This window comes from Centropristis striata, chromosome 13, assembly GCF_030273125.1.
Source record: "Centropristis striata isolate RG_2023a ecotype Rhode Island chromosome 13, C.striata_1.0, whole genome shotgun sequence".
In the NCBI taxonomy this organism is placed as follows: Eukaryota; Metazoa; Chordata; class Actinopteri; order Perciformes; family Serranidae; genus Centropristis; species Centropristis striata.
Genome location: NC_081529.1, coordinates 7,840,416 through 7,866,557, shown reverse-complemented (window position 1 = coordinate 7,866,557; position 26,142 = coordinate 7,840,416). Strand labels below are relative to the sequence as shown.

The following is a 26,142-nucleotide window of genomic DNA, read 5'->3' as shown; positions in this document are numbered from 1 at the left end:
CTAACTAACATGTGTTGTATCGTAATTAGTAGAAATGTGTGTTAGTAGAATGGAAAGTTAACACACAGCTAACATTAGCTTGCTGACTTGTCCTCTCTGGTAGACACAGCGTGCTAAATAAACATATGATATGCTTAAATCTATTAGTTTTAGCTCGATAAAAGCATTCATCAGCTTGTCAGCCCTTGGTTGTTCTTTGCGGTACCCGTAGTTTTCCTCTCCGGTGGGCGTGGTCTTATTTTATACAATCTATGGGTCTTGCGCTTCATTACTATATTGCAATGAAAGTACAACAATAACATAATATAGTGACAAAGAATACACAAGTACTGCTAACAAATTTAACAATATGTCACAAGTATTTCTCAAGGTAAATAATTTCAGTAACATAATATTTAAGATGCATGGAACGAGAGAAAAAAATGACTGAACCAATTGTTAAATTATCAAAATAGTTGCCAATTTTTTTTTTGTCAACTGACTGATGAACCAACTACAAATCATCACAGAAACTGATTGGTTCAGATAGGCGTAATCTCAAATAGTCTTACTGTTGGCAGTGATTGGGGCAAAGGCTGTCAAACTTAGTTTATAAAGTTATTAAAGCCATATTATCACACTCTTAAACCTGAATTGCCTGATCAGCTACTTACCCTCTTCTCAAGGGTTTGCGGCTACATTCTTATAAGCCTATCAGAAGTTCAAGGGTAGTGTTATATCTTATAGTTTCAAAAGCAAAAGGCACGCATTATCTTCAAACTGATGCATCAGCATCAATTTATCCTTCAAGGAATGTCATTACTGAATAATATGCTCTGAGTATGCCATGTTGGGATGCATGAGTTTGTTTTGCAGTATCATTTAGTGGTGAAGGCCACAATTTGGTTATCGCCATGACAACAAAAGCCTCTCGGCAACTGAGCAACTATCTGATGTTAGGAGTGTGGGGGCGAGTATCAACCACCATCAACATGTCAATTTATAATCTCTACTCTCTACTTCTCCTTAAACAGAGCTCAGTGCACATCAAAGGAGTGCATGACATAAAGTACAGCCAGCTCAGTGTGAGTGTGACAGTGTGCATGAGTGTGTGCAGTAGGCTAATCTCAGTGTGCAATATGTGTTGCCTTTGACAAATTGGAGTGAGTGTATACTGTGTGTGCAGGAAGTGGTCAAAGCCTTGTTTGGCTGACTGAAAAGAGTAGCAGACCTCTGACAAGCAGGTGGAAAATATTTGTTTCCAAAGCCTCCATTTGTGCTTGGACAGCAGCTAAATCCATCAGTCTCTGAGTTTTATTGGCCCCTGAGAGAGAGAGAAACCCACAGAGAAAGAGACAGAGAGCCCTTCTCATCGCTCAGGTGTGAGCCGATGCATATCTATCAACTTTATTTGACAACTATTTCACATAGTCAATTCCTCAGGGGCCAATAAAGCCCAAAGACAAATGGATTCAGCTTCTGTCCAAGCATAAGTGGTGTCTTTAAATGCAAGCATTTTTCACATCATTTCTGGGCCTTTGCCTTTCTCTCATTTGGCTTGATGCATCTTGAACAGCTTCCTGTGTATAACCCCTCCACACACACAGAAAGATCAGTGTATAGTGTAAAACAATCATGCAGTAATGGATTATGAAACACTTTGTGCTGACTTTATTGCACCACACAGTTACATGCAGTACAGCAGCCATCACTGGGGGCGTTGAGCCATCCTAAATATAGCTCTATACCTTTTTTCCAGTCGCCAGCCCACACTTTGTCTCACCATCACATCACTCTGCTCACATTACAAACTGTTTCCACAGATAACGACGTTTGCAAGTCAGGTAGTAGCCACAGCATTTACTGGTAAGGACAATTATAACACTATTGCAAGTCTATAGGCTACATTTTTAACTGCAGCAGAGACTGACAAATGTAGGAGTGTGCTGTCTGCTTGGTAACACTAGTCACAGACAAAAGACGGTCCTGCAGCCACTGTTAATACAACACTTACACTACCAGTGACATAATGTAACTAAGTCCATTTACCCAAGTACTGTACTTCAGTAAAAACTTCTTGTACTTGTACATGATTTGAGTAGTTCCCTTTTATGCAACTTTATAGTTTGACTCTACTACTGTACAGGCAAAATGTTGTACCTGTACCTGTACAGGCAAATGTTGTACCTTTTACTCCTCTGCATCTATCTGACAGCTTTAGTGAATTCTATCCACTTCCTGTCCAGTGAAAACCTAAAAATAAATCTAAATGTATCTCAAGGATTTATTATTCCTTAGTGTGCCGAGAACTTTCTCAGAAGCTACTTCTTAGGATCAATAAATTATTTAGAAAGCTCTCTTGGAGCACATAAGAAGTTGGCTTTTTAGAGATACGTGGTTCTCACAGGACAGCAATGTAACAGACAATGGTCTTATAGAATATGATGCATTGCTGTAGATCAAACTACCCAAAAGTATATACCGGAGTTGAAATGTAGCACAACCTTAAACATCTATAGCAATAAAATGCTACATAAGCATGAATGCAGCAGTAATATTAATCCAATTAAACAACTTTAATCCAAAAACATAATAGTAAAATGCATACTGGGAAATTTTTTACATAAGTACATTTTGTTGATGCTTATTTATACTCATTCTTTTTAATGAAGTAAAAGGATTTGAGTACTTCTTCCACCACTGTACACGACTTAATCTCTTAAAACGACTATCATGCATGATCAAATCTGTAAACCAAACAGTGGATACAAAATTACCGATTTTATTTGTGAACTCTAATTGTCCACACATGGCATACAAAGCATATCAGGTTGCTATATGATGAAACAGCGCTTTTTTTGAGTTATTTCAGAAATGTTTGCTTCTGGAAGAACATCTGAGATAAAGTAGGAAGAGGGCGGAACGGGGCAGACGTGTGCGCGCGCTTGTGTGTGTTTGTGTGTGTGTGTAGGAGAAACAGCAGTCTCTGACTCGGGTGTAACGTTCAGGTGCGCTTCACCCTTAGAGGTGAAAACTCTTGAAGTCGGTACAATGGATTATATCTGACTAACAGGCTGTCATTTATTTATAAATTAAAAAACATGCTGAAGGAGCGGTGCAACGTTGGAGAAAAGTAATAGTTTCGACTTTACGGTAAGAAATTAAAAAATACCCTTTAATGTTTATACTTAGCGTATTTTCTTTAAACCTGTCGTCTGCACGGGTCTCATTGCCCTATTCGGTGCATAACCTACTATTTACTATACGTAAGATACTTTATGATGTTTTTCTACGTGGTGTTAGCAGTGGTGGAAGAAGTACTCGGGTCCTTTACTTAAGTAAAAGTGAAATTAAAATTAAAATTCAAAATTTTGCGTAAGTAGCCTACGAGAATAGAGGTAGCCTATTGGCAGAAACATGCACTGAAAGTACCACAAATTCAAGTACTCAAGTAATGTACTTTTTGAGGTATGTGTACTTTACTTGAGTATTTCTATCTTATGTAACTACTTCTACTCCACTACATTTAGAGGCAAATATTGTACTTTTTAATCCACTAAAATTAGCTGACAGCTTTAGTTGGTTTTCAGGTCGAGATTTAACATAAAAACATGATACATTTAAAGCAAATACACTTTTAAATTTTTTTTAACCACATTACAGTATATTAAGTCGTTGAAATGAGTGTTGCATAGATAAATGCATCAACGCAAATAATCTATCTATTAATCTAATCTATATATACATATATATATATATATATATAACAATCTGAGTGAGGCCTTTCTGCATAACAGTACTTTTATTTTTGATACTTTAAGTACATTTTGATGCTAATACTTTTGTACTTTTTCCCGGGCATATGTGAAGTTACATGTTCTTGTGCTATTGTGTGTTTTTTCTGTTAACTCTATATTTTACTGCATTTTATCTCTGTTGTAAAGCACTTTGTGATTGTATCTATGAAAAGTGCTCTATAAATAAATTTTACTTACTTTTCTTACTTACTTACTTTTACTTCAGTAAGTTTTGAATGCAGGACTTTTACTTGTAGTGGAGTAATTTCATAGTTTGCTATTAGTACTTTAACTTAAGTAAGGGATCTGAATACTTTTCCACCACTGGTAGTTACAGTAGTATCCATATGACATTGATTTAATTATACAATTAAAACACACATTTACAACTGTATTTAATACTTCTGGATGTTTTATAGTTTGAAAAATGTTTAATCAAGCACGGTTTATGTAGTTTGTCATTACTGTGGCATGCTGTAACAGTCTTACTGTTCAGCTGTTGGTCCTTCATAATCTGTAAATGCCATTTTAAATTGACTTCCTTTTTTCTGTTGCCCTGTGTGTGTGCCTATCTATAGATACATAACCGCAGTGTACAAAAAACATTTTTGTAAACAGAGTAACATAGTGTAAGATAACAACCCTTAGAGGCAAAGTCCTCTGTGGTTTATTTGCACAAAAATGATGTACTGCATTACTTCCTGTGGGATTAGAAATATTAGTCATCAGATGTTTCCATGCATATCTGAACTTGTGAGCCAAGGCATTTAGCATCATGACAAAATGGAGAGCATGTTTGCAAAAAGGCTGTGTACTTTTCTTTCAGCATGTGGGGCCACAGTACTGAGATAAAAACCAACATCACCACAACCTGAGATACTGACGTGCGACAAAAACCACATTGAATCTATTTTGTATATCTATTCACAGGTCAGTATAGGTTCCTTTTAAGGACCTTACCTGACCCTGCTCACATATTCTCTAAACTGCAGTACCAGCATGGCCTGCAGATATGTTTTCTGCACCTCTCGGGTGTTTTGCCTTGTCTTAGCTGTGTCAAAAAAGCTAATCTCCTCTCTCAACTGTTCCATCAGCACTTTCCACAAGTGATGTGAGACATAATAAACAAACAGGGGGAACCGTACCAATAACAATGGCTGGTATTACCCCTATACAAAACGCCCACATCCCCACATATAGACAGTATGGACAGTGTGCAAGCCAGTGAGTTAGACAGTGAGGAAGCAGGTACAATGATAATGTGGCGTCATTGTGGCCGGAGCCCTCATATTCTGTATTCCTCAGCGAGCACCAACCAGGGGAGTATTCACTTTCACACAAGGACAGTGAACTACTCAGCACACTACTTGACTAGATAGACTCAACTGAAAGAAAAAGGACTGAAATTTGAGGCTTTTCTTTATATGGGAAAGTGGTGATGAGAGCGGGATGACAGAGAGGATAGAGTTTGAGCGTCCCCCCTTTTTTTTCTTTTTTTTCAAAAGATGCTCTTCAGATGTGAACGCTCGGGGCATGACGTAAACCGAAGTGATGTGAAAATCACTCCAAACTGTCGGGCTGTGAAAAGAGAGAGGAGAGAGTGAGAAGACAGACAGTGACAAATGAAAGAGAAGACTTGCTGACTGAAGACGGAGGGGGGGCTACGGCAGACTGCATTTTGCTCCAAGTGTTGAATTGTAAGACAGATTTTCAGCCTCAAAAGTGACTGATTGTAATGATGAAAAGGCGACAGCATTGATAATGAACCATCATTACTGTAGTGGTGATGATGATGGATTTTTATCTTCAAGCTGATGATATGAAGAGATTCATATTTATTATAAGAAAGGAATTTTGGCTCTTACACATGAGATTGCTTTTCTTTGGTTAATTAGATTGATGGGCTGGTCTCTTTGTGTGCTCAAAGACTTCATTCAGAGCGAATAAAACCCGCGTCACATAATAGTGAGTAAAAGAAGAACAAAAGGGAGAATAGTAAGAGGCACAAAAATAAATGCTTCAAGGCATTTTACATCGACTCTGTACAAGCATTGTAACTTTTATCCATTTATCCTCCCACACAACAGCACTACTCAGCTCAGCCTATACTCACCCGTCAAGTCGGCAGAAAATTGCCTTTACTGTAGAAGAATGTGTGTGAGTCTGACTGTATATTCTGTTTTATTCCCCCTCTTTTTATTTCTCACTTCATTCTCTGCCACACACTCCTTCAGGTTTCTAATGACTTTCACCCTTTATCATTCCCATTCCTCATTTTTTCTGTTTCAAATGCCCCGTCCCGCTCTGAGGTTGGGGGTCCTAATCTGTCTTTCCATGAACTAACCAATCCTGAACACCGCTTACTGTTTCTTTTTCTCACTTCTTTCTCTTTAGCTATTTCCTGTCCACCTCTTCTCTTCTCTTCTTTTCCTTTTTCTCTCTTTACCTCTGTTCCATATTCTCTCCTTGTCCCTCCTCTTCTTCCTCCACCTCCTCCTCTCTTCTCCTGTCCCCCCCTATCTCCAGTCCTCTTTTCCCCTGTTTCCTTTCCTCTCTTCAACTCCTCTCCTCTCCTCTCCTCTCCTCTCTTCTCCTCTCCTCTCCTCTTCAACTCCTCTCCTCTCCTCTCCTCTCTTCTCCTCTCCTCTCCTCTCCTCTCCTCTCCTCTCCTCTCCTCTCCTCTCCTCTCCTCTCCTCCTGCCATGTCTGTATCCATGAGGAACCCACCACAGCGCCGGCGCTCTCTGGGTCCTGTCTCGCCCAAACGCATCTACAGAAACCTGTCCGTGAGACTGAGGGGTGGAGAGTCATCTGTTGCCACGGAGATGGTCACACCCAAACACCCTAGCAAGTCTGCAGATTCTGTAAGATATTTGAATGTCATTTTGAGGGATGTCCGTTCACTTTACCTAATGATTTCCTATCCTCTGGCATGGTTTCTTTTTTTCTAATTTCAAGATCTTACTTTGACATTACATGCTAACTGTGTGTCTCTATGAATACATTATCCCCGGCGAGACTGCTGCTATGATTTATGATTTGATTTATGTCTCCTGTATTACCGTCTCGTCCACTGACTCTTTCTTTGCACAGCGTCTCCCTTGCCTCTACCTCATAAAATAAATCTCTCTTTCGATATGAACTCTCTGCTGTTTCTCTCCCTCACCCGCCCACCCTCTGTTGGCCTCTCCCCTGCTCCCCATTAGTACAAGACCCTGTGGGAGGCAGTGGAAAATGAGGACACTTTGGCCGTACAAAGCCTGCTGTCCAGAGATCACACCAACTGTGGAGGAGGAGGAGGAGGAGGAGGGAGCATGTGGGAGCGAGGGGAGAAGAAAGAGAAGGACTGGGAGAGAGAGAGGGAGAAGGGGGTGAACAGGGTGAGCGAACAGGGCCTGGTCCCCTTGGACGTGGCTGCCCTTACCCACAATTCCCCTCTGCTCCATGTGTTGACAAAGGCAGGAGCCAGACATAACCCTGTTTGTAAGTTGGATGTTTTTCAAATAACATAGTGGGATAACTTTACAGTAAATCAGGGGAAATCATATTGACAATCTGTCCTTGTTTCCTCTCAGTGTGCCGACCAGCAGAGTGGGAGCTGAAGCTGGACGCGCTGGTGGCACTGTCGGGTAAACGGGTGGAGGAGAGAAAGAAGGAGTTATTGAGGAAGGCAGGGGCAGGGCCTCAGGCACAGGCTGACGTCCAGAGACACATCCGCCTCTGGAGCCTCAGGCTACAACTGTACTGCCGGATGAGGCAGAACTTCCAAAACACAGGTCAGTGGTCTTGGGTCAGTTTGTGGCATTTTCTTAAAGTAAAGCTTGGGACACAAACTAGGTCACAGGCCTTTTCAGTCCTCTCTTGCTAGAAATCCTGGTATTGTTGCATCTTTTCTGTCCCCCTCAAACTCAAAACCAAGAGTCCTTTTATCAATGCCGCCATGTTTTTCTGACAGTTGCGAAACAATGATGTGACACTCATGCATCTACGTTGCTGGAAATGTGCCTTGAGAGTTATGGCGAGCTGGAAAAAATGGTCTAAAGTGTGCCTTAATTTCAAGGAAAAGATGACAACTGTGCAACTTGTAGTCTAGAAACTGACCATTTTAAATAAGGGTGGAAACACCAGTTATATGCCCTGGTCACACATCTGAGAATGCAGGAGAGTGACCATCGCATGAGATTGAATGAGATGAGTATAGGATAAGACATGTGGAAATCAGTTTGCTGGTTTGTAGTCTGTTTGAATTGTTGTGGTTGTTAGTTTTGTGTTGGGAAAATGTATTGTGAAGAGCAGAGAAGGATTGTTGCTGGTGAAGAGGAGAAGGAGACAGGCCGGTTAAACACCTCATCAATCTTGGCTCACTTAGAAAACTACAGCCAATGACAGCCAAGTGGGTTCAACCACACACACTGGCTTAATATTGGTTGAGGCTGAGACTTCAAGTTCACCAAAACTGAACTGCATGCGATGCAAATATACGAAATAGCTTTTTCAGCAAAAGTTTATTCACCCATTCACTCACATAGGGAGGCAAATATTCGCCCATGTTGATTTCTCATGTGTGGTGCATGTGCTGAAACATGTCTATGTAACATGGGCTTAAAGGAGCAGTTCACTCCCAATCAAAAATACATATTTTTCCTTTTACCTCTGTTTATCATTCTACATTGTTTTGGTGTGAGTTGTGGAGTGTTGAAGATATCAGCCATAGAGGTATAATAGATCTAGATGGCATCCCTTGTGGTGATTATAGCGGCCAAAAAGTACAATTGAAAAACTCAACAGCAACAACACGGCTTTGAGCAAAAGCCACATAGTTCCATTTATTCAAGATAAAGCAGAAATCTCTACAGCCTATATCTCCAACACTAGAACTAACGAACTACAACTAACAACAAAACAATCACACCGATAGAACTCCTACACTCTACACATTAGTGTCACTGCTTCTAGGAAACTAGGAAAGTCCTTTCTTACTTGACAAAAAACAAAACAAATGAAAACTAATGCATTCTCACATTTTATCCACACTGTGGTTAGACTCAGAGATAATAAAGCTGTTGCATTGAAGCCAAATCCTGTGTAGGCCAAAAATGGGCCAGGAATCAATATGTGAATCTATAAGGAATTGGTCCGAAAAGCAGAATTGATACCGGCATCAGTATCAATAAAATCTTATCAGTTCCCTTCCCTAGGTAGAACTACTTTTTCCCAACTCTGCTCTCCAGACCCCCTGATCACTGCTGACAGGACCACAGTAATCAGGTATTCAGCCCAACCTCTTGCTTAAGTTCCACTGATTCCCCGTCTGGACTCTTGTAAGTCCTCGCTGGACTCTTACAGAAACTCTCCAGCCACTTTCAGCTCATCCAGAATTCAACAGACTGCCTTGTCATCAACCTTTCCAAACTCTCCCATGCCCTCCACCGACTGCTAGTGGCTGCTTGTGTCAAATTCAAACCCTTGGTGCTGGTGGATGTATGCATAGAAATCCACACCCAGAATACCTCCAAGGCTTTAGTGCAACCTGTGTTCTGCTGTATGGCCTCTTTGTTTTCGTCTCCCTGCACCAACCTGCTCAAGTTCCTCCTGGCTCTCCATTGATTTAAACCCTCATGTTTGCAGAATTTTGTAACGAGTTCTCCTCTGTACCTACTTCAATTGCTCTGTGAAAATATCTCTCCTTAGCTCTCATTTAATTTCTCTTTCACGTACCTTCAGTTCTCTTCCCTGACTGTTTTATGATCACAGTGTTATTGTAAGGGCAATAAGGTACCAGCTCTTATTCCTGGTGCAGTGAAATTAAGTATACTCCTGTAACAAATCTCTATGGGTACGATGTGCAGCTAAATGATTAAAATGTAATGTATAAATGTGTTTTTGTCTGAGGCCTATGACCTCATATATTCACTCTGGGTCATGACTGAGGTCACGGTTATATTTGATCAAACCGCAGAAATTCATCTTTAACAGGACGCGTGCTGAGGTTATACTTGTTATTGTAATATTGGGATGGTTTGCCGATTCCTGGAGGGAAACTCTGTTCACACTGGCTGTATTTATAGGCTGAGAGGTCAGAGTGCAGAATCAGCCAAAGATGAGCTCTCACAGAGCTGGTAGAGATGCATTGTCTTGGGGCAACACAGAGCTCCAAGAGAAGAACCTCTAAATGTTAGCAGCTACCCTGGTTGGTAAAGGTTGAGGGCAAGGATAACAAGCTTCTTGTCATTAGGGACACTTTTGGCTTTTTAAGTTTTCCATCCTTTAATGCAGGCAGTTTAATGCATATGGCATACATTTTTTGGAAGGGTGTGAGTTTTTTCTTTTCATTTTGGAATTTTAACCTCAGCTCCAATAAGTCTTAAATCAGTATTTTAATATATACAACTGGTTTAAAGATGAAGTTTTTACTATTTTCTAGCAGAGTGAGACAGTTTTTCATGGCTGCCCTATGGGGCAAAATACATACTGTTTTCCTGGTTTCCACTAGAGTTATTGCTGCTGTATTATGAAGCACTGCAGTGCATCAAAATCAGTGTTGTTACCTCGAACCGACATACCCCGCACTTTGGTAATAAAAGTTTTGTATTTGTGTATTTTTTTCATATCAACAGTGGCTTTATGTTAACAAACTGGCATTAAAGGCTTGAATTTATCTATACTATACACTATTATATACTATAACTTATCAGCACTGATGTTGGTTTAAAATTAACTCAGTAAAAGTGGGATAAATTAATATATAGGCTATTAGTTTTATAGCAGTTTTAGTAGGGGACATTTTTTTCCTCTAGATTAACAAGAGGGAGCTTTTTTAAATCACAAAAAATGCATCAAAATCAATTCTTTTTCTAATCGTTTACATATCCCAGAGTATAACAAAATAAATATTCATCATAGCATTCATTATACGGAAAATAATTGCATTTTAATTTTGTTGTTATAACAACAGGGGTATTATGTAAGCAATGACTTCAACTTTAAGGCTTAAAATTCTGAAAATAGATGATTATTTGTTTATTTATGATCAGGACTGGAGTGGAAAATAATAGTATATTATGTGATGGCAGATATTTGGCACATAAATTTCCCTCTAAGGTAACAAGGGGGAGTCTTTTTTAAAAGGGTAAACACTAACTCCATACACATGACATGTGTGTACAAGTGAAAAAGATATTTATGTTTTCTCCGTGTCCAAAGACATGCAACTTAGGTTTAATTGGTAACTCTAAATTACCCATAGAAGTGAATGAGAGTGTGAAAAAAGGACTTAATAAATATATAATTCCTATTCCCAGTAGTTGTTGTAGTTATTTTATGTATATTTTTTCTCAAAACGAATTTGTGCTCACATGAATGAATATTGGTCTGTCTCAATATCTCACCCAGAGCTCCCCGGGCCTCCCAGTCATGTGGCCATACTGGTGACCAGCACATCCTCTCTGTTTGTGACAATCAAAGAGCCGGAGGGTGACACCATGGGGCTCATCACCCGCTACAGAGGTAGGTGGTGAACAAAGACTAGAGCAATGATAATGAGTACCGTAATATATTATAGATAGTAGAATGGATGGGATTAATAATACAGTGGGCATGATCAAAACATGAAGAGAGACATCATGATGGCTAAATAAAGGAATAATATAATCAGCGTCTCACAGATAATTGAGGCTGACAGGTATAAAAGCCTCATATTTATGGATCTCATTTGGCTTCACTATTTTTGCCACTCTGTTTTACAGCTGCATAAATGTCACACTTTGCAGCCAAGGGTAGATTAAGCCCAGGTACAGCAAGTTCTTGAAACTGTAAACACTCAAATCCTTAGTTCCCTCCTATGGGGGGCTTTGAGTAAAGCCAGAGAATAATCTGTCAGTGAGATTGTTTTGTGTTCACAGTGGAATGGAGCAGCTCAGCCAGCTTCAAACGCATCCTTGGCTCAGCCCAAGTTACAGAGACCAAGAACCCATCATATAGCATCAAGGGACTCACAGCAGTAAGTCATGCAGTACCTTCACACAGCCATCAGGTAATCCACAGAGTCGAACTGCACACACATAGATATAAGCATGTAGGCATACAGCGTTAAACCAACAACATGTCATTTTCTGCCACTGGGGTTCTGTAAGTCAAAACAGTAAGCAGAGCCAGTAGCACCTGCAGTCAGCTTCTCCTGGTTAGGATTTCTTCACTCTGCATCATTTAGGAGGTTTATTATCCACAGAGGTCTCCTCCTCTTCTAAACAAATGCACCTGCTGATTAAAACTACTAAAAACACTGAGCAAAGCAGGTTTAGGTTAAATATCAGTAGGGGACACGGGACGTCCCAGATGTTGAGGTGTTTTTTTTTCACAGAGGTTTCCTCCAAGAATTAAAACAGTTTGGCATTAGAAATCTTTGAATATAATAGAATTTAAAGGCACCACTTCAACAGCAATGTCTCTTTCCTTAAATTATGACCCGGTTATTCAGAAATAATCTCATGTCTCAGGAAGGAACTATACGAGAAAGAAAATAGTTCCAACATGAAACTGCTCACAACTAGGGCTTGGCAGCTTTCATCGAATTGGCATATCATGTTATCACAGTGCAATAAACGATCATACTGATGTTCTTTTTAATGCTTTGCTACCAGACAAATTAGAGGGAATCGCAGCAAATTTCAATGCAAGTAAATAAAAGATTAGCTTCATTTTGTGCACGTGTGCTAGCCTGGGTATACCATGGTGTCCATGGGCGATTCTTAGCCCTGCTTTTAGTATCCAGTCACAGAACGGGGAGGGACGGCAAGACAATGACGCGTACTATTCAACAGACAGAAGCTTGGAGTTTGCTTACAGATCCAACATGGCTGCAACAGACGCGAAGCTCTCTTTCAGTCTAGCTGTAGACAGTGTACTAGATAGTTAAGAGCGAAAGTTTATTTTAAAAGAAGAACAATGTTTGGCTTTACACTCCTTTATCACCACCAAAAAGGATGTTTTAGCCTTGCTTCCAACAGGATTTGGCAAAAGCCTAATCTACCAACTAGCCCTGTTAGTGGTTAAGCTAATGGGGTTTTAGCAAGACCCCGGTCGTTGTGATACGATTGGCTAAGAGCTACGTACAGACACTTATGATAGACATTCGTATCGCCCAGTAAACGGCTCTGGACGATCATAAAACAAGCCTCCTCTACGGAAAAATTAATAGGAGGTCTCCAGACTATATCTCATTTGTGATATAGTCTAGCGTTAGCCAGGCTACACGTGTGTGCTGCCTAGGAAGTAATTGTTACAATTGCAGGCATTGCTTGTCGTAGGAATAACTACAAACTTCTCTGGGTTTGAACATAGTTGGAAACATATAGGATAATGTAAGCATGCAACTTAACAAGATATATAAGGTTTACATATCATACCTTTAAATGGTTCAGGGACATGCAGTCACGAACACACATACAACACACACATTAGCTCGATGCCTACACACAGACTGTATTTATTGCAACCCAACCATCAGCTATTGTACTGAACCACTTCACATGAGAGAACACTTATCCCACTCAACTGCCTTACTTAACCAGATGAATTAATAATGACAACACTATGTGATTTCTTTGTACCGGAATAACGATTCATAAGGTTAATGCATGGTGATAATTTGGCGGTCTGGTGCTTTTCCCAATGCAGGGAGCGCATTACTTTGTAAGAGCGAGTGCCTACAATGTGAAGGGATGGGGTCCGCCTCAGTGCTCTACTCCAGTCAGCGCTGCCCCCTCCAGTGAGTATACTGAACTGCAAACTTTGATGAATGTGGACTTACTACTTTGAAATGGCTCCATTCTTTTCCTCTGCGTCCCCTGTAATGAAATTACTTGGCTGACATCAAGCCTGATGTGAAAAAGTGGAATCCACTCATGGCTGGTAGATTAATGAATTATTAAAACGTGGAGAATTAAAGATGTCACTGCGAGTCAATGGGCCTTGTATCCGTGCTTTGAGTTTGAAGTGCGCTCATAATCTCTCATGCATGTCATCCCCTTCTCTCTCGCTGCATTACTTTCTGTTACTTTCCACTTTATTCTGTGAAATTATGCAATAATGGCTGCACAATATTTTTGAAATGGAGAATAAAAGCCCAAATATTCATATAGATTCAAATATAAGTCATGATGCAGCCAAAGTAGTGATGTGAGTGATAATCAGCATGTTGCAGTGCCAGTTAGATAACACAATTTAACTTCAGCAGCTCAGGATGAATCAGTTTTAAAACAAGTCACAACACACAGATGGTCTCTCATGCAATCGCTCTTGCCTCCTAATCACCAAGATAGGAAAGCGCAGCACTCAGGACTCGTCTGCAAATGAGTTCTTGATGTCTTGAATTATTTCCCCTAATTGCATAAAAATGAAAGTGATGATTTGTTTCTCTCTCTCTCTCCCTGTGCAGGTTGGAGAGAGTGCATCGGCGTGAAGTCACAGTTCAGAAATCACGAGGGCCTTGTGAGGAAACTGCTGGAAGATGCCAAAGAACAACATTATAGAGGATTCTGCATAGGTAACACTGGAGCTTCAGTGATGTAGCAGTTGCTGCACTGAAGCATGTATGAGTCCATTAAATTATATATCTCTAGAGCTGGGCAAATAATCAAAAGTATTTTCAATTATGATGATAATAATAAATGGCTTCCAACAACATAATTCAGATAAAACAATTATTTTTGGCATATTCCGTTTCACAGTCTTGCTTTCGTTTTGTCGTGTTAAGAATTCAGCATATCCTGAGCCTTTACAGCACAGCTCTTTCACATGTGTTCACCGAATTACTGACTGGAACTGATTTATTTTCACTTATTATTTTCTACATTGAATATATGTTTAGTCGCTTTTCCTATCCTAACCTTACAATATAATTGATCTTATTTATTTGAATCAAATTTGATTTTATATTTTATTTTTATATACTTTTTTAAATATATTATTTTATTTATCATTTTTTTACATTTAACATTTATTGATTTAATATGTAAATTTCAAGAAAATCCACTGTTAAAAAAATCATATTTTTTTATTTCATGATGTTTCAAAGCCAGTGAGTAATCATGTCAAATATTCATGACCTCAGTATTGACCAAAATATTTATTTATTTATTTATTTCATTTCATTTCATTTCATTTCATTTATTGGATCTCCATTAGCACCAGCACATTAGCATAGCTATTCTTCCTGGAGTCCAAACATTAGGTCAAATTGTCCCTTCTCCGAAATAATCAACAAAACAAACAACAACAGTCAATACACTCACACCACATATACAATCATAGACGCTGACAAACATGTATCACAAGACATGACGCAACACTTGTACAGTAAAATTAAGAGTCCATACACAACATACAAACAGATACCAAAAAATAAATAAAAGATAAATAAAGGAAAAGATAAAGCGGTCTCACAGGATAGGAAGATTGTTTATACGAACACCCTTGTGCACCCGTACAGTTTAGCTACTGCAGCTGCAACATTAAGAGAAACTGTTTAAGCAAAAAAATTTTGAATATTATTTTTTTTTCCATAATCATGCAGCCCTATGTATTACCACAGCATGTCCATGTTTTCTGTCAGAATGAAAAGATATACATTTTAACCATGGAATGCAATAGGCAAAGGTCAGAATTTCTTAAGGATCTTATATGCTCACTTTACAGATTTGTATTCCTTGTTTACACCATTTTATACTGTAGCAGCAGCAGCATGCACTGTATCAACTCTTTACTACAGAGAAAACTGTTTCACCACCTTAGCCCACTTGAATATGTTGTGCGTGATACTCATCCCGACTTATCTCCTCTCCTCCGCTCCACAGAGAGCTCTAAGCCCCAGAGTCCCAGCAAGCGTCTGTCTGTGTCCCGAGGCATCAAACAACTGTTCCAGTCCGCCACCAAGTTTGTTCGTCTCCTACAGAGGTAGAGATCCATCTGTCTTATCCGTCCCACTGTGCCTCCAGGGGTACGGGGAGTAACGGATTAAATGTGATGTGATTACAAGAGTAGACTACAAAGAACAAATCCAAACTCTTACCTGTTACGGTTATTGAAAAAGAGCAGTAGTCACAATAAAGCTGCCGCTGTGTCAAGATTAGTGAAGAGGTCTCTGAACGGGATGATGTTTGAAATCACTGAACAGTAGGGAGTGACTGATCAAGGCTTTTTGCTGCCACATGTATTCAGCCGACCACCTCATTAGCTGCCAGTGGATAAACGGAGCAGCTGTTAAGTAGGAAAGGGTGCAACTGCATGGACAGGAACCCCAGCATGATTTAACCTCTTCCAATTCACCCCTCTGTACCACAGAAGCTTTTTTGTCTTTTTTAGGGGGAGATAGCAGGTCAACAGTAGATGCCACATAGAATAGGTTTACATCGTCTGAAAGCTTTGAACCTGAAGATCATTTAAGATATTTTTTGGCCATTTTACAGCTTTATTTGATTGTGTCAGAGAGACAGTGTGAAAGGAAAAGGCTCAGAGCCGGACTCCAACCTTAGCCATGGACTAAGCCTTTATGGTATGAACTCTATCGTTGAGCCACTGGGACGCCCCGAACCTGAAGATTAATTAGAGAAACATAATCATAGATGAATAAAATTGGGTTAATTAAATCCACCAGAGCCTCAGCTTTCCAGTCATATGCAATTCATGCTTTTCCAAAACTGCTTAGGGACCCATGTATGCAGATATATTCAAATATACCATTGTTAGAATAAGTAACTGCATGCATAAAAAATGCCAAAAACAGCCTGAAATTAGTATAAAGTTGAGTATGTTTGTAAAGGAGAGATTTGTGGGTACCCATTGGACCACTGTTCATTCAGATTCCTTGAGGTCAGAGGTCAAAGGAGATCACTCTAGCTCTAAATCTGAGCATGCTACAGCCTCTGAAAACCTGAAATAACTGGCATAGCATTCAGTAACATCACCTGTTACTTACATTTGACAGTGATAACAGCACAATCGCAATATAAAAGAAAAACATTTCCGATTGTTTGTCTGTAAAAATGAATGTATTTTTATCTGTGTTGTGTTGATCTCATTAGGGGCGTGTACCTGGCTACTGTGTTCTACCACAAGGAAAACATCCTGGTGACAGCTGAAGATCAAATCCCACTGGTGGAGATCCAGTGCTGCTCCACCTCCATCACCCAAGACTTTCTCTGGTTTGCCAAGGTAAGCTGTCAGTAGACCACATGTATTCATTGTTAATTCAACACATACTGACATTGTAGCTAACTTGTAAATCCATGTGGAACAGTTAATACACATGCAGTAAATGAGCTGTTTTCGTAGTCAACCACACACATTTTCCATAGTTTTATTCATAGATTTAACAAATTTAATTCATTAAAAATGTAATTCTTTTTCTTGTAGCTGTCCTGTGCATGGCAACAAGTGCCCTGGCTCCAGCAGGCCCTTTCCTCCGCTCACTCCTCCCCCTCCTCCCTCCTTCAGAACAGGCACAACATTTTAAGAGCTGTTTCCCAGCTGCAGGTAGGAAGTTAAGCCGCGTACTCAGCATGATGAGAGGCATCAAAATGGGTTAATTGCTATTTTAATTACCTCTTAATATTTATTCTTCCTGCTACTCTTCTCACCGGGGCCTCACATCCCTATCTCAGGCTGCATACCTGTAACCCCAGAACCTGTGCCTCTCTGCGTTAATCCCTAATATCCTCATATTTATTCATCCCTTGTTTCTGTTTTACATCTCAACCTTTCTCTGCCTTCAGTCTTCCCTGGGAACAATGGACCTGGGCCAGGTGTACTACGAACCTCTGAAAGACAGGCAGGGCAATGTCTTACTGGTGACTCTGAAGGAGTTCCCAAACCCTCCCCGGTGAGAAAGAGTCTTTTGTTACGTTCCGATAATCCCTGTCTGAATTTTTTTTGTGCCCTACAAAGAGCACACGGCATCAAAGGAGGCTTTAACCTCTGTCTTCTGTTTGAAGGACAGTCTCCAACTCACCTCAGATAAAAACCTAATCAATCAGCAGGCTGGGCTGGCTTAGCACATATGCAGAATGATGTTTTCAGGATCTATCCGTCTGTTGGTTTTTGGCTTTGTTATGCTAATATGAAATAGAAGGGTGCAGACTTCCAACAAGGCCATGGCCTATCTTGCAATGTTAACTAAATTGAAAATAATTTTGTGTCCGAACCGCCCCATGATTGGAATCCACTCCAAAATGTAATAGGTTATTCCTTGGCCCAGGCTACCCCCTTCTGCCAAATCAGTCCAGTCATTTTTCCATAATCCTGCTGTCAGACAAATAAACAAACAAACAAACAAACCTGAAAACATGACCTCCCTGGTCAGGGAAATTAATCAAACTGATTTTTTTCATTGCCGGTTCCATGTGGTTGCATTTCTTTTTTTTTTACCTTTCTTTTCTGCACCACTCCAAGCCCTCCTGATCCTCCGCTTCACTGGATGCCCCTGGCCCGTCTGGAAAAGAACCGCAGCAGAACTCCTCTGCTGCCTGAGCCCACTGCCATGGACATGCTGTATGAGCAGCTCAAGGTGAACCTGGGATTGTGTTTGTGTAAAAGAGAGACAGACAGAAAAAGTATAGCACCGTGAATATTCAAGGTGGAAACTTTCTATGAGAATTAAGGGGAAATGACAGGAATAAAATGGAAACATAGGAGGTATCTGCTCAGGCTGTATCTACCATGTCATACGCAGATAGAAACAAATCTTTTTTCCATAAGCAGACAAAATCCATTTGCCATATAAATCCATTAATTTGACATATACTGATACATACAGTGGCTATGTCTCATGTGGTGAGTTAGCTGACAAAAAGGTACCTTGGAAATCCGAGCCAACTATGTGGGCCCTTGAAAACTTAGGGTTTAAAGTGAACAGCTCATTTTTTCAAGAACTGTTTTACAATAAAGAACTAATATATTAGCATGCTCAATAAAGCTGGTAACAGCTAGCTGGCAAAAACAGAAAGTGTAAACAAGCTATAAAGTATGCACTTTGCTTTAGGATACTAACTGAAATATTATGAAAATATGAAATAAATTATCTCCAGTAATACAATTAAATCCATGAAAGCACGTAGTCCTTTGGCTCAGACAGTGCAGTAGTGTTGGCAGTAGTGTGGCTGTGTATGCAGACGGTGGTAATTTTACTAAATTTCTATTTAATGGGATGCTGGCAAATGATCTGTGTACGTGATGGAAGAAAGCAGCTGAATGCAGTGCTGGTTACAACTCAGCCCAATTGGCCGTAAGACTTAGCATTGCTTTTTTATGTTAATATATTAAAAGGTAGGATTTATATATTGAAATTATGCAGAAATCCCTCCAAATTCATGTGCTTAGTGTCCCTTCTCTACCAGACATTTTCCATCCCTTGAAAACCCTATAAAGCAGTCGCTACGGGCAGCAGAATGAATTGAGCACTGAGTGCAGAGTGATTGAGTGTATTGACTTTCCTGATTGGATCATTGAGCCATGTTTTTTCTCCCTCATGCAACTCAAATAACCCAGAAAATGCAACAGAATCAGTTTAGCAAGCCCCATAACAAATTAAAAACAAATGAGACACTCCAAATCAACAGAATCTAAACAAAACATCCCATTATCATCTATTTAAATCCCCCAGTGCCAAACCTGTTTTTTTCTGTTCTCCAGGAGAAACTATCCCTACACAGGCACAGCATCCAGTGGGCCCAGCCAGGTCTGTATGTGGGTATCCTGAAACTGTGCAGCTCAGTGGAACAGATCAGAGTCCTGGTGCCCCAGAGGCTGCCCAATCTACTCTGCCACACACGTGTCCGACATAACGCCCACGTTTCCAGGTAACAAAGTCTAAACATGCTGAACATATAGCTGCCAGGCCCATCACTAACAATGCTGAGTCGCTTTCCATATTGTAGCTCAACAACAAATCATACTTTGTTGTTTCTGAGGATTTTCCAAAGCGTACCAGCTGCAGCTTTCTGGTGATGTTGAAAAATCCAAATGCTTTAAAAACGATTTTTCAAATGTGGGTATTCCTGGCATTAGAAATGACTGGTTTGGCAGCCAACTCTCATCTCTTGGATGTTGGACAATTCCCACAAGTCTTTACCAACAAGGCTTTGGCTCCTGCTTGCAGCAGCATTACCTCACAACAATATCATATTCGTTAAATCAGTCAAAAAACATGAGAAATGCTTTGGAGAATGGTCTGCCTGGACATTAAGTATATGCAATTAGTTGTGAAAGGTCTTGCAACATGCAAAAGTACTTCCCTACTTACTACTTACAATCATGTCTTTTACAAGAATATTTTTTATAACTGCTTCATTGTGTGACAGAGAGGAGTGGGCATGGCTCCTGAGTCATGTTTACACCACAGCCAACGGCAGCGTTCCGAACCTGTTAAGCGGCGAGGACGAGAGCGTGATTGAGAGCAGCGGGCTGGCGGAGTTCGTCATGTCTCTGAGAGCAGCAATCACACATCTCCTGACGAAGCTCAACATCCCCCTCTACAGGGTAAAAAGGGTTTCAAACAGCCACATGGACATTCTTCTTTCTGAATAATATTGTTATGAACTGGTTTGGTTTGTCTGTTGACATAATGAAATTCAGTTCAACATTAACAGATTTTCATAACATTTGGGTATTTTCTGGGATTGTTACAGGCCTATCAGTATGGTGTGTACACCCGGGAGCTGCTGCAGTTTGGAGACAAGATGTCCATGCTGCTGCTGCTGCCTCCCAGTGAGGACTTCAGCTCCAGCTACTGGCCCCTGCTGGGGACCAAAGAGCCTGGACTCACCATGCCCCTGCAGATCTTTGAGCTGGGTAGGTGGAAAACTATAATTGTACCATTATAGTGGTAGTCCATTGACCTCTCACAATAGTACCAAAGTGGTTTTCAAGCAGTGCTGAGAGACAGTAACCTTTATTCTGGCTCAAGCATGAAAAAAACTGTGTGAACTGTCTCTAAGTAAGAGAAAGAGCAGAATCACATAACAACCAATTGACAGAAGTAATTTAATTTCATCTCATTAAAGCCACTACAAGGAACTATTTTGTTTTGATTTTGGTGACCACCACAGCCTTGTGTTGTAAAGATCTTGATCTGGTTAGCGCATGCATTTGTTTTAGAAGCAAATAAAGAAAGACCCCACTTATTTTGAGGCATTCTGTTGCCGGGTTGTCCATCTGTCCTCTCATCTATGTGAACACAATACCTCAGGACTGCCTTGAGAGAATTTCTTCTAACTTAGCAATACACTTAGATGCTAGGATGAACTGATTAGATTTTGGAGGTCAAAGGTCAAGGTGTCCTCACGTAATACATTTTTGGCCACAACTCAGTTATGACAAAATGTCATACAAACGTCTAATAGGATCAAATTGTGAAATAGGTTGACTATGACATCATATTACTCAAAAAAAAAAAAATCTGGCCATTATTCAACCCCATAATTCAAAAACAGAGGGGGGGTCATTTAGTCAGATACTAATCTTGACACTGTGGTGACTGTATAGAAGCATTCATGTTTTAGAATTGTTATTATTTTTGCTTGCAGAGGCATAGCTAGAGGTAATGTATAAATTTGTGACCATGTAAGATCATCTTAAATCAACATAAATTTAAATATTAATGTAAAACCATGTCCCACAGTGCATTTGATAAACGATATAGACATATCACATACATGTCTAGAAGGGAAAAGGGACAATAAAGTTGAAGAATGTTGATTTGAACCTAAGTTAGTTATTCAGACGTTGTTAAGAATAACTATATAGAAATAGCCAATTTTCTTGCTGATGATCTCTTCTGCTTATGTAGATCATAGAGGCATCAGTATTAAATTAAAACTGTTTCATGACCAGTTAAAAACTCCTTGTAGTTGATACAAGTTAAGGAAAAAAGCAGCATCGCATAAGAAAAATTTGACAGAAGTATTTTAATTTCATCTCATTAAGATCAATGCATTCGTCTCAGCTTGAAAGGAACTGGAGTAAATTGAATAACCTCAAAAAATAACCCATTAAATGCTTTTCAACCATTGCCAGTTTGGTTGGAAAGTATATATGTAAAGAACACAGAGGTCCAGTTTCTGAGAGTTTAGTCTTTTGAAGATGAGTCACTTACATTGTTTTTTCTCATCTAATTAGTCCTTTGATCCTCTCTTTCATCCACACTTAAGGGTTTGTTTTGAATCTAATTTAAATCCGTCTTTCCTTTTGACCCTTCTTGAAAATTCCCACGCTAAAGGTTTGGTAAGAGCGCACTAATGAGCTCTGAGGCTTTTTTCTCTCGGCTTTAATGTACGGATTTGTCTTTCCTCTTAACTCTGACTCATCACCAGTTCACTTCTGGACGTATGAGCGGGATTTCCTGTCGCAGTACTGCCAGGCCTGGGTGAGGCTGGAGCTGGACACTCATCTGGCCCAGCAGGCTCTGCGGGAGGCGCTGGACACCAAGGAGGTGCAGGAAGCCCGGGAGCGTCTCAACCACATCACGGAGCTGTCCCATGTAAGATCATCAAGGCAGAAACAAAGACTTACAGGACAGTTTATGTCTGCTTTTCTTCTATTATTTATAGGTTCATTAATCCCATCAGAGTATTTTAGTATAGCAGCCCAAATGTTTTGTATTCTCATCAGGAGGGCTTTGAAGACATTATGACGTGATTTTTTTTACTTTTAATAGGGATGATTAAAGGGGCCTGTTATTCCCAATTTCAGGTTCATAATTGTATTTTCGGTTTCTGCTAGAAAATGTTAACATGCTTTAATGTTTACATGTTATTTTTCCTCATACTCTGACTGAATATACCTGTATTCATCCTCTGTCTGAAACGTTACGTTTCAGTGCCTGTCTCTTTAAGACCCCCTCTCGAAAAAGCCCAGTCTGCTTTGATTGGTCAGTATTCCCAAGGTTTCACACATCTTTTGCCATCTTGTACCCCTTTTCCACCGAGCCAGTTCAAGGCCCCAATTTTGAACCGGTTCTTCAAGTTTCGCCAGCCAAAGAACCGGCTCTCGGCCAGGAAAACTGGTTCCAGAGCGGCACCCACTCTTTGCTGGGGGCAGGATTATCATGACCAACAAGAACAACTAAAATGTGCATCATTACTGCCATGTGATTAATATGGGCTAGCGTTATTGGGCTAATGTTATTGGGCTGGCATTAGCGGGCTGGCGTTAGCTTACAACAAAGGCTAACATTAACTTCTTACGTTCAGTGTTAATAAGAATGTAATTGGCGTCCATAGCGATCAAGACAAGCTACAGATGTGTTGTACCAGTGTTTGGATGCTAATGTTTTGTAAGGTTGTGTGTCATCCCAACCTTATGAAAGTCCTGGCAGCTCGTTTTAAGGCAGTGTCTAAATAAGGGATGTGTGTATTTTTCTGTGGATTGGGCATTTTGATACTTTCACAGTACTTATATAGCAGATATAATAGCTACATAAGATAGCCTTCATAATGAAAAAAGACATTGAAATATCACCTTTTACAAAATGGGACCTTGTCAATAGTTTCTTTACCTTATTCGGCTGTTTCAGTATCCCTTTATTTTCCTGTTACTTCAGCGTCTAGATGTGGTGTGGAGGGATGCCCGTTGGATTATGGACTGTCTGCAGTGCGTTCGGTCCAAGCAGTGGGTGGGGGCGGTGCCTCTCGGCCTGGTGATGGGAGGAGACCCGCCACCGCGTCCTGATGGCGAGGAAGAGGAGGAAAGTTTGACTGCCAGACTGACGTGGCCTCATCGGATACAAGCACAAAGAGCCATTGCAGGTACAAGGATGATGTGGGTGTAGATCAGCATGTGTCAACTTTTATACTGGTGCTATTTTCAGGATTGAAATAAACTTGTATGAATAAACTTTCAGAAGGTTTTTCACTGTAGTTAAATAAACATATATTATGTGAATCCTGTTGTATTTGTAGATCCTGAAAAAACTTTACTTGTTGAAAATAAAATACAACAGACAAAAACAGCTCCTCTTCATCCCTGTTCCTGAATATATGAGATTTCTTTCTGTCTCCCCATTTCCCTTCTAGAGTGTTTAGTCAGTGTGACTCCACCCAATGTCGTCTCTACAGAGATCCCCGCTCCATCAGGAATCATGGTCGTCCCTGAAGAGGCCACGTTGTTGATGGAGGGTGTGGCGAAGGGAGGATACCCTGTAGACATCACCGCCCAATCAACTCTAGACCTGACGAGCATCGTTGGCCAATCGGAATTAGAATGTGCAACGGCTTTGATCGAATCTGGACTGGAGCCTGGTGCTGTTGCCCAGTTTGAAGTGGGGTACACAGTTCTAGAAGCTCAGGAGTCCTACAGCGAGGAGCAGGACTTTCCTTCCAGCATCACAGAGGTAATCCGGCCAATGGAGATGGCAGAGTTGGTTGACATCTTGCCCACGCTGAGTCTTATTGAGGAGGAGACCCCCAGTGGGCCGTCCACACCATCAGTAATGGATATGCTGGAGAGCTTCGGACTGGGGATTGGTGAAAGCCACTCCTTCTTTGACTTGGAGAGTTCAGACTTGATGAACGGGGCCGGGTGTCTGTCACAGCAGGACATGTCTGCGTCTCATGCCACAGTGAGTCCTCCAGACGTTACAGAGACTGAGGTTCCCAGCAAGGGAGCGTGCGTCCCATTGAGAAACCAGGTGGAGTGGGACAGACCCTCTAACAGTTCATCCTGATGGCGACCCCAGCCTACTTCGACCTTGTAGCAATTTGAAACCAAATCAGTAGACTGCAGCAGATTAAAAATACTAGTTAGACTTTTTTGGCTTCTTTGTCAATCAGTGTCCAACTGCCCAGTGAATATAAAATTCAAGTGACAACTAGCTGATGTGTATCTGAATAGCTGATGTGCTATTCAGATACTATACTATATGCCATGTTATGAAAAGTGCATCCATACAAATATATTATTTGTTTAACAGAGGGGAAAGAACAGTATTGCACTGCTATGGGTAGATACTCAAGATTTCAGCATTGGTATCATACATGAAAAAGTGGTTTCAAGCAAACCCTTATCTAGATAAAACTTCATCTAACACACAAATTATGTCGTTTGCACATTTGTGGGCCTGTTGTTTATTATTTCTAATGTTCAGTCCATTAGAGCTTATTGTGTGAAAAAAACTAAGCTATGGTAGTACTTTTTATGACTTGAAACTCCATCAATCACTACAGCACAAAGCAACATTGCTGCTTGATGGAGCTAATAAACAAACTCATTAAATGCATATAATTTATTCAAATAGCCGTGTTTGCTGTGCAGTCTATAAACAGCTATCATACTGTACGTGTAATTGAATACTTTCTTTTTGGTTTACCTGTGTGCACTTTTGGAATTTCATAACAAAACAGTAGCAAGATTTATAATCCTGTTGACTGCACATTAACTGCTGTCGGTCCTGTTAGTTTGCCTGTTCTGATATCACTTCAGCTGAAGCATAGATATCAAATGGAGAAGATGGTGGTGCAAGAAAACCAAAGTCCACTTAGAGTTGGGTCATTCCATACCTAGCTCTTCATGTGAAAACGTCAGTTAAGTTCATGGGGCCTTGCAAAATCCTATAGTTCTACTCAAAAGTGTTTTTTTTAGCTGTGAACTTTTGAACTTTGGCCCTCTGAGCTAAATTTAATCCAATTTAATTAATTATTTGCAGGTCCAAAATGTCTCTGTGTTAATGAATATTAACGCTTTTTGATAAAAAAAAAAAGTTTCAAAATAACCTCATAAGCAACCCTTATTGGTAAAATACTGTTCAGTCCAAATATATTTCAAGAGAATCCATGCTTTGAGGTGTAGGTGAGTTGGTATAGAATGACACAGAGGATGATTCCCTCTTCAGTTTTCACAAAGTACTCAGAAGTATCAGTTATTTGCCTACTATGTATTATACACATTACACAGTAATGCACAGTACAAATTATTTTTTTCTGGATCTCAGTTTATCGAGGACTATGCAAGCTGTCAAATTCTCCTCTTTGCCTTGAAAGAGATTTGGCCTTACACTGTTATGTCTTTATTTACTGTATCTTTATCTCCTCCTGCATTGTACCCAGTCAACCAGAAAATGAACTACAAGCCAAAGACACACACAGACTTGTTAAATGTTTTGGGACTAACAAGAAAGAGAGATATTCCAAGTGTGATATAATTCACAATATTTGACAGAATTGTTATTTTTGCATCATTATTCCTATTTTCATTGAAAAAAAATATTGAAATGATCATGGTGTGATCAAACAAATATTTTTTTTCTGAAGTCTAAGATTTGATTGGTAGGCCGGGAAACCTCTGCATCACCACAAAATGGTATTTTGACATGTAATTTGAC

General features: G+C 40.1%; 1 protein-coding gene across 1 annotated transcript; it reads left to right on the top strand.

Annotated features, from left to right (window-relative positions):
- The first annotated feature begins 6,478 nt into the window (after positions 1 to 6,478).
- Positions 6,479 to 24,632, top strand: LOC131983302 (ankyrin repeat and fibronectin type-III domain-containing protein 1-like). Its single transcript, XM_059348013.1, has 18 exons — positions 6,479 to 6,640; positions 6,983 to 7,259; positions 7,352 to 7,552; positions 11,169 to 11,282; positions 11,678 to 11,775; positions 13,452 to 13,542; positions 14,212 to 14,319; positions 15,629 to 15,728; positions 16,856 to 16,985; positions 17,187 to 17,306; positions 17,546 to 17,652; positions 18,222 to 18,336; positions 19,461 to 19,627; positions 20,129 to 20,306; positions 20,456 to 20,618; positions 22,139 to 22,305; positions 23,368 to 23,572; positions 23,840 to 24,632. The coding sequence occupies exons 1-18, from the start codon at positions 6,479 to 6,481 to the stop codon at positions 24,487 to 24,489; spliced, it is 3,153 nt and encodes a 1,050-aa protein (XP_059203996.1). The 3' UTR covers positions 24,490 to 24,632.
- Positions 24,633 to 26,142: the final 1,510 nt, after the last annotated feature.

Excerpts from the sequence above, each read along its gene's own strand:
- LOC131983302 (XM_059348013.1), top strand. The coding sequence starts at position 6,479 with ATGTCTGTATCCATGAGGAACCCACCACAGCGCCGGCGCTCTCTGGGT. Across the intron at positions 13,543-14,211 it reads AGTCAGCGCTGCCCCCTCCA|GTTGGAGAGAGTGCATCGGC; the intron begins GTGAGTATACTG and ends CTCCCTGTGCAG. Across the intron at positions 16,986-17,186 it reads ACTTTCTCTGGTTTGCCAAG|CTGTCCTGTGCATGGCAACA; the intron begins GTAAGCTGTCAG and ends TTTTTCTTGTAG.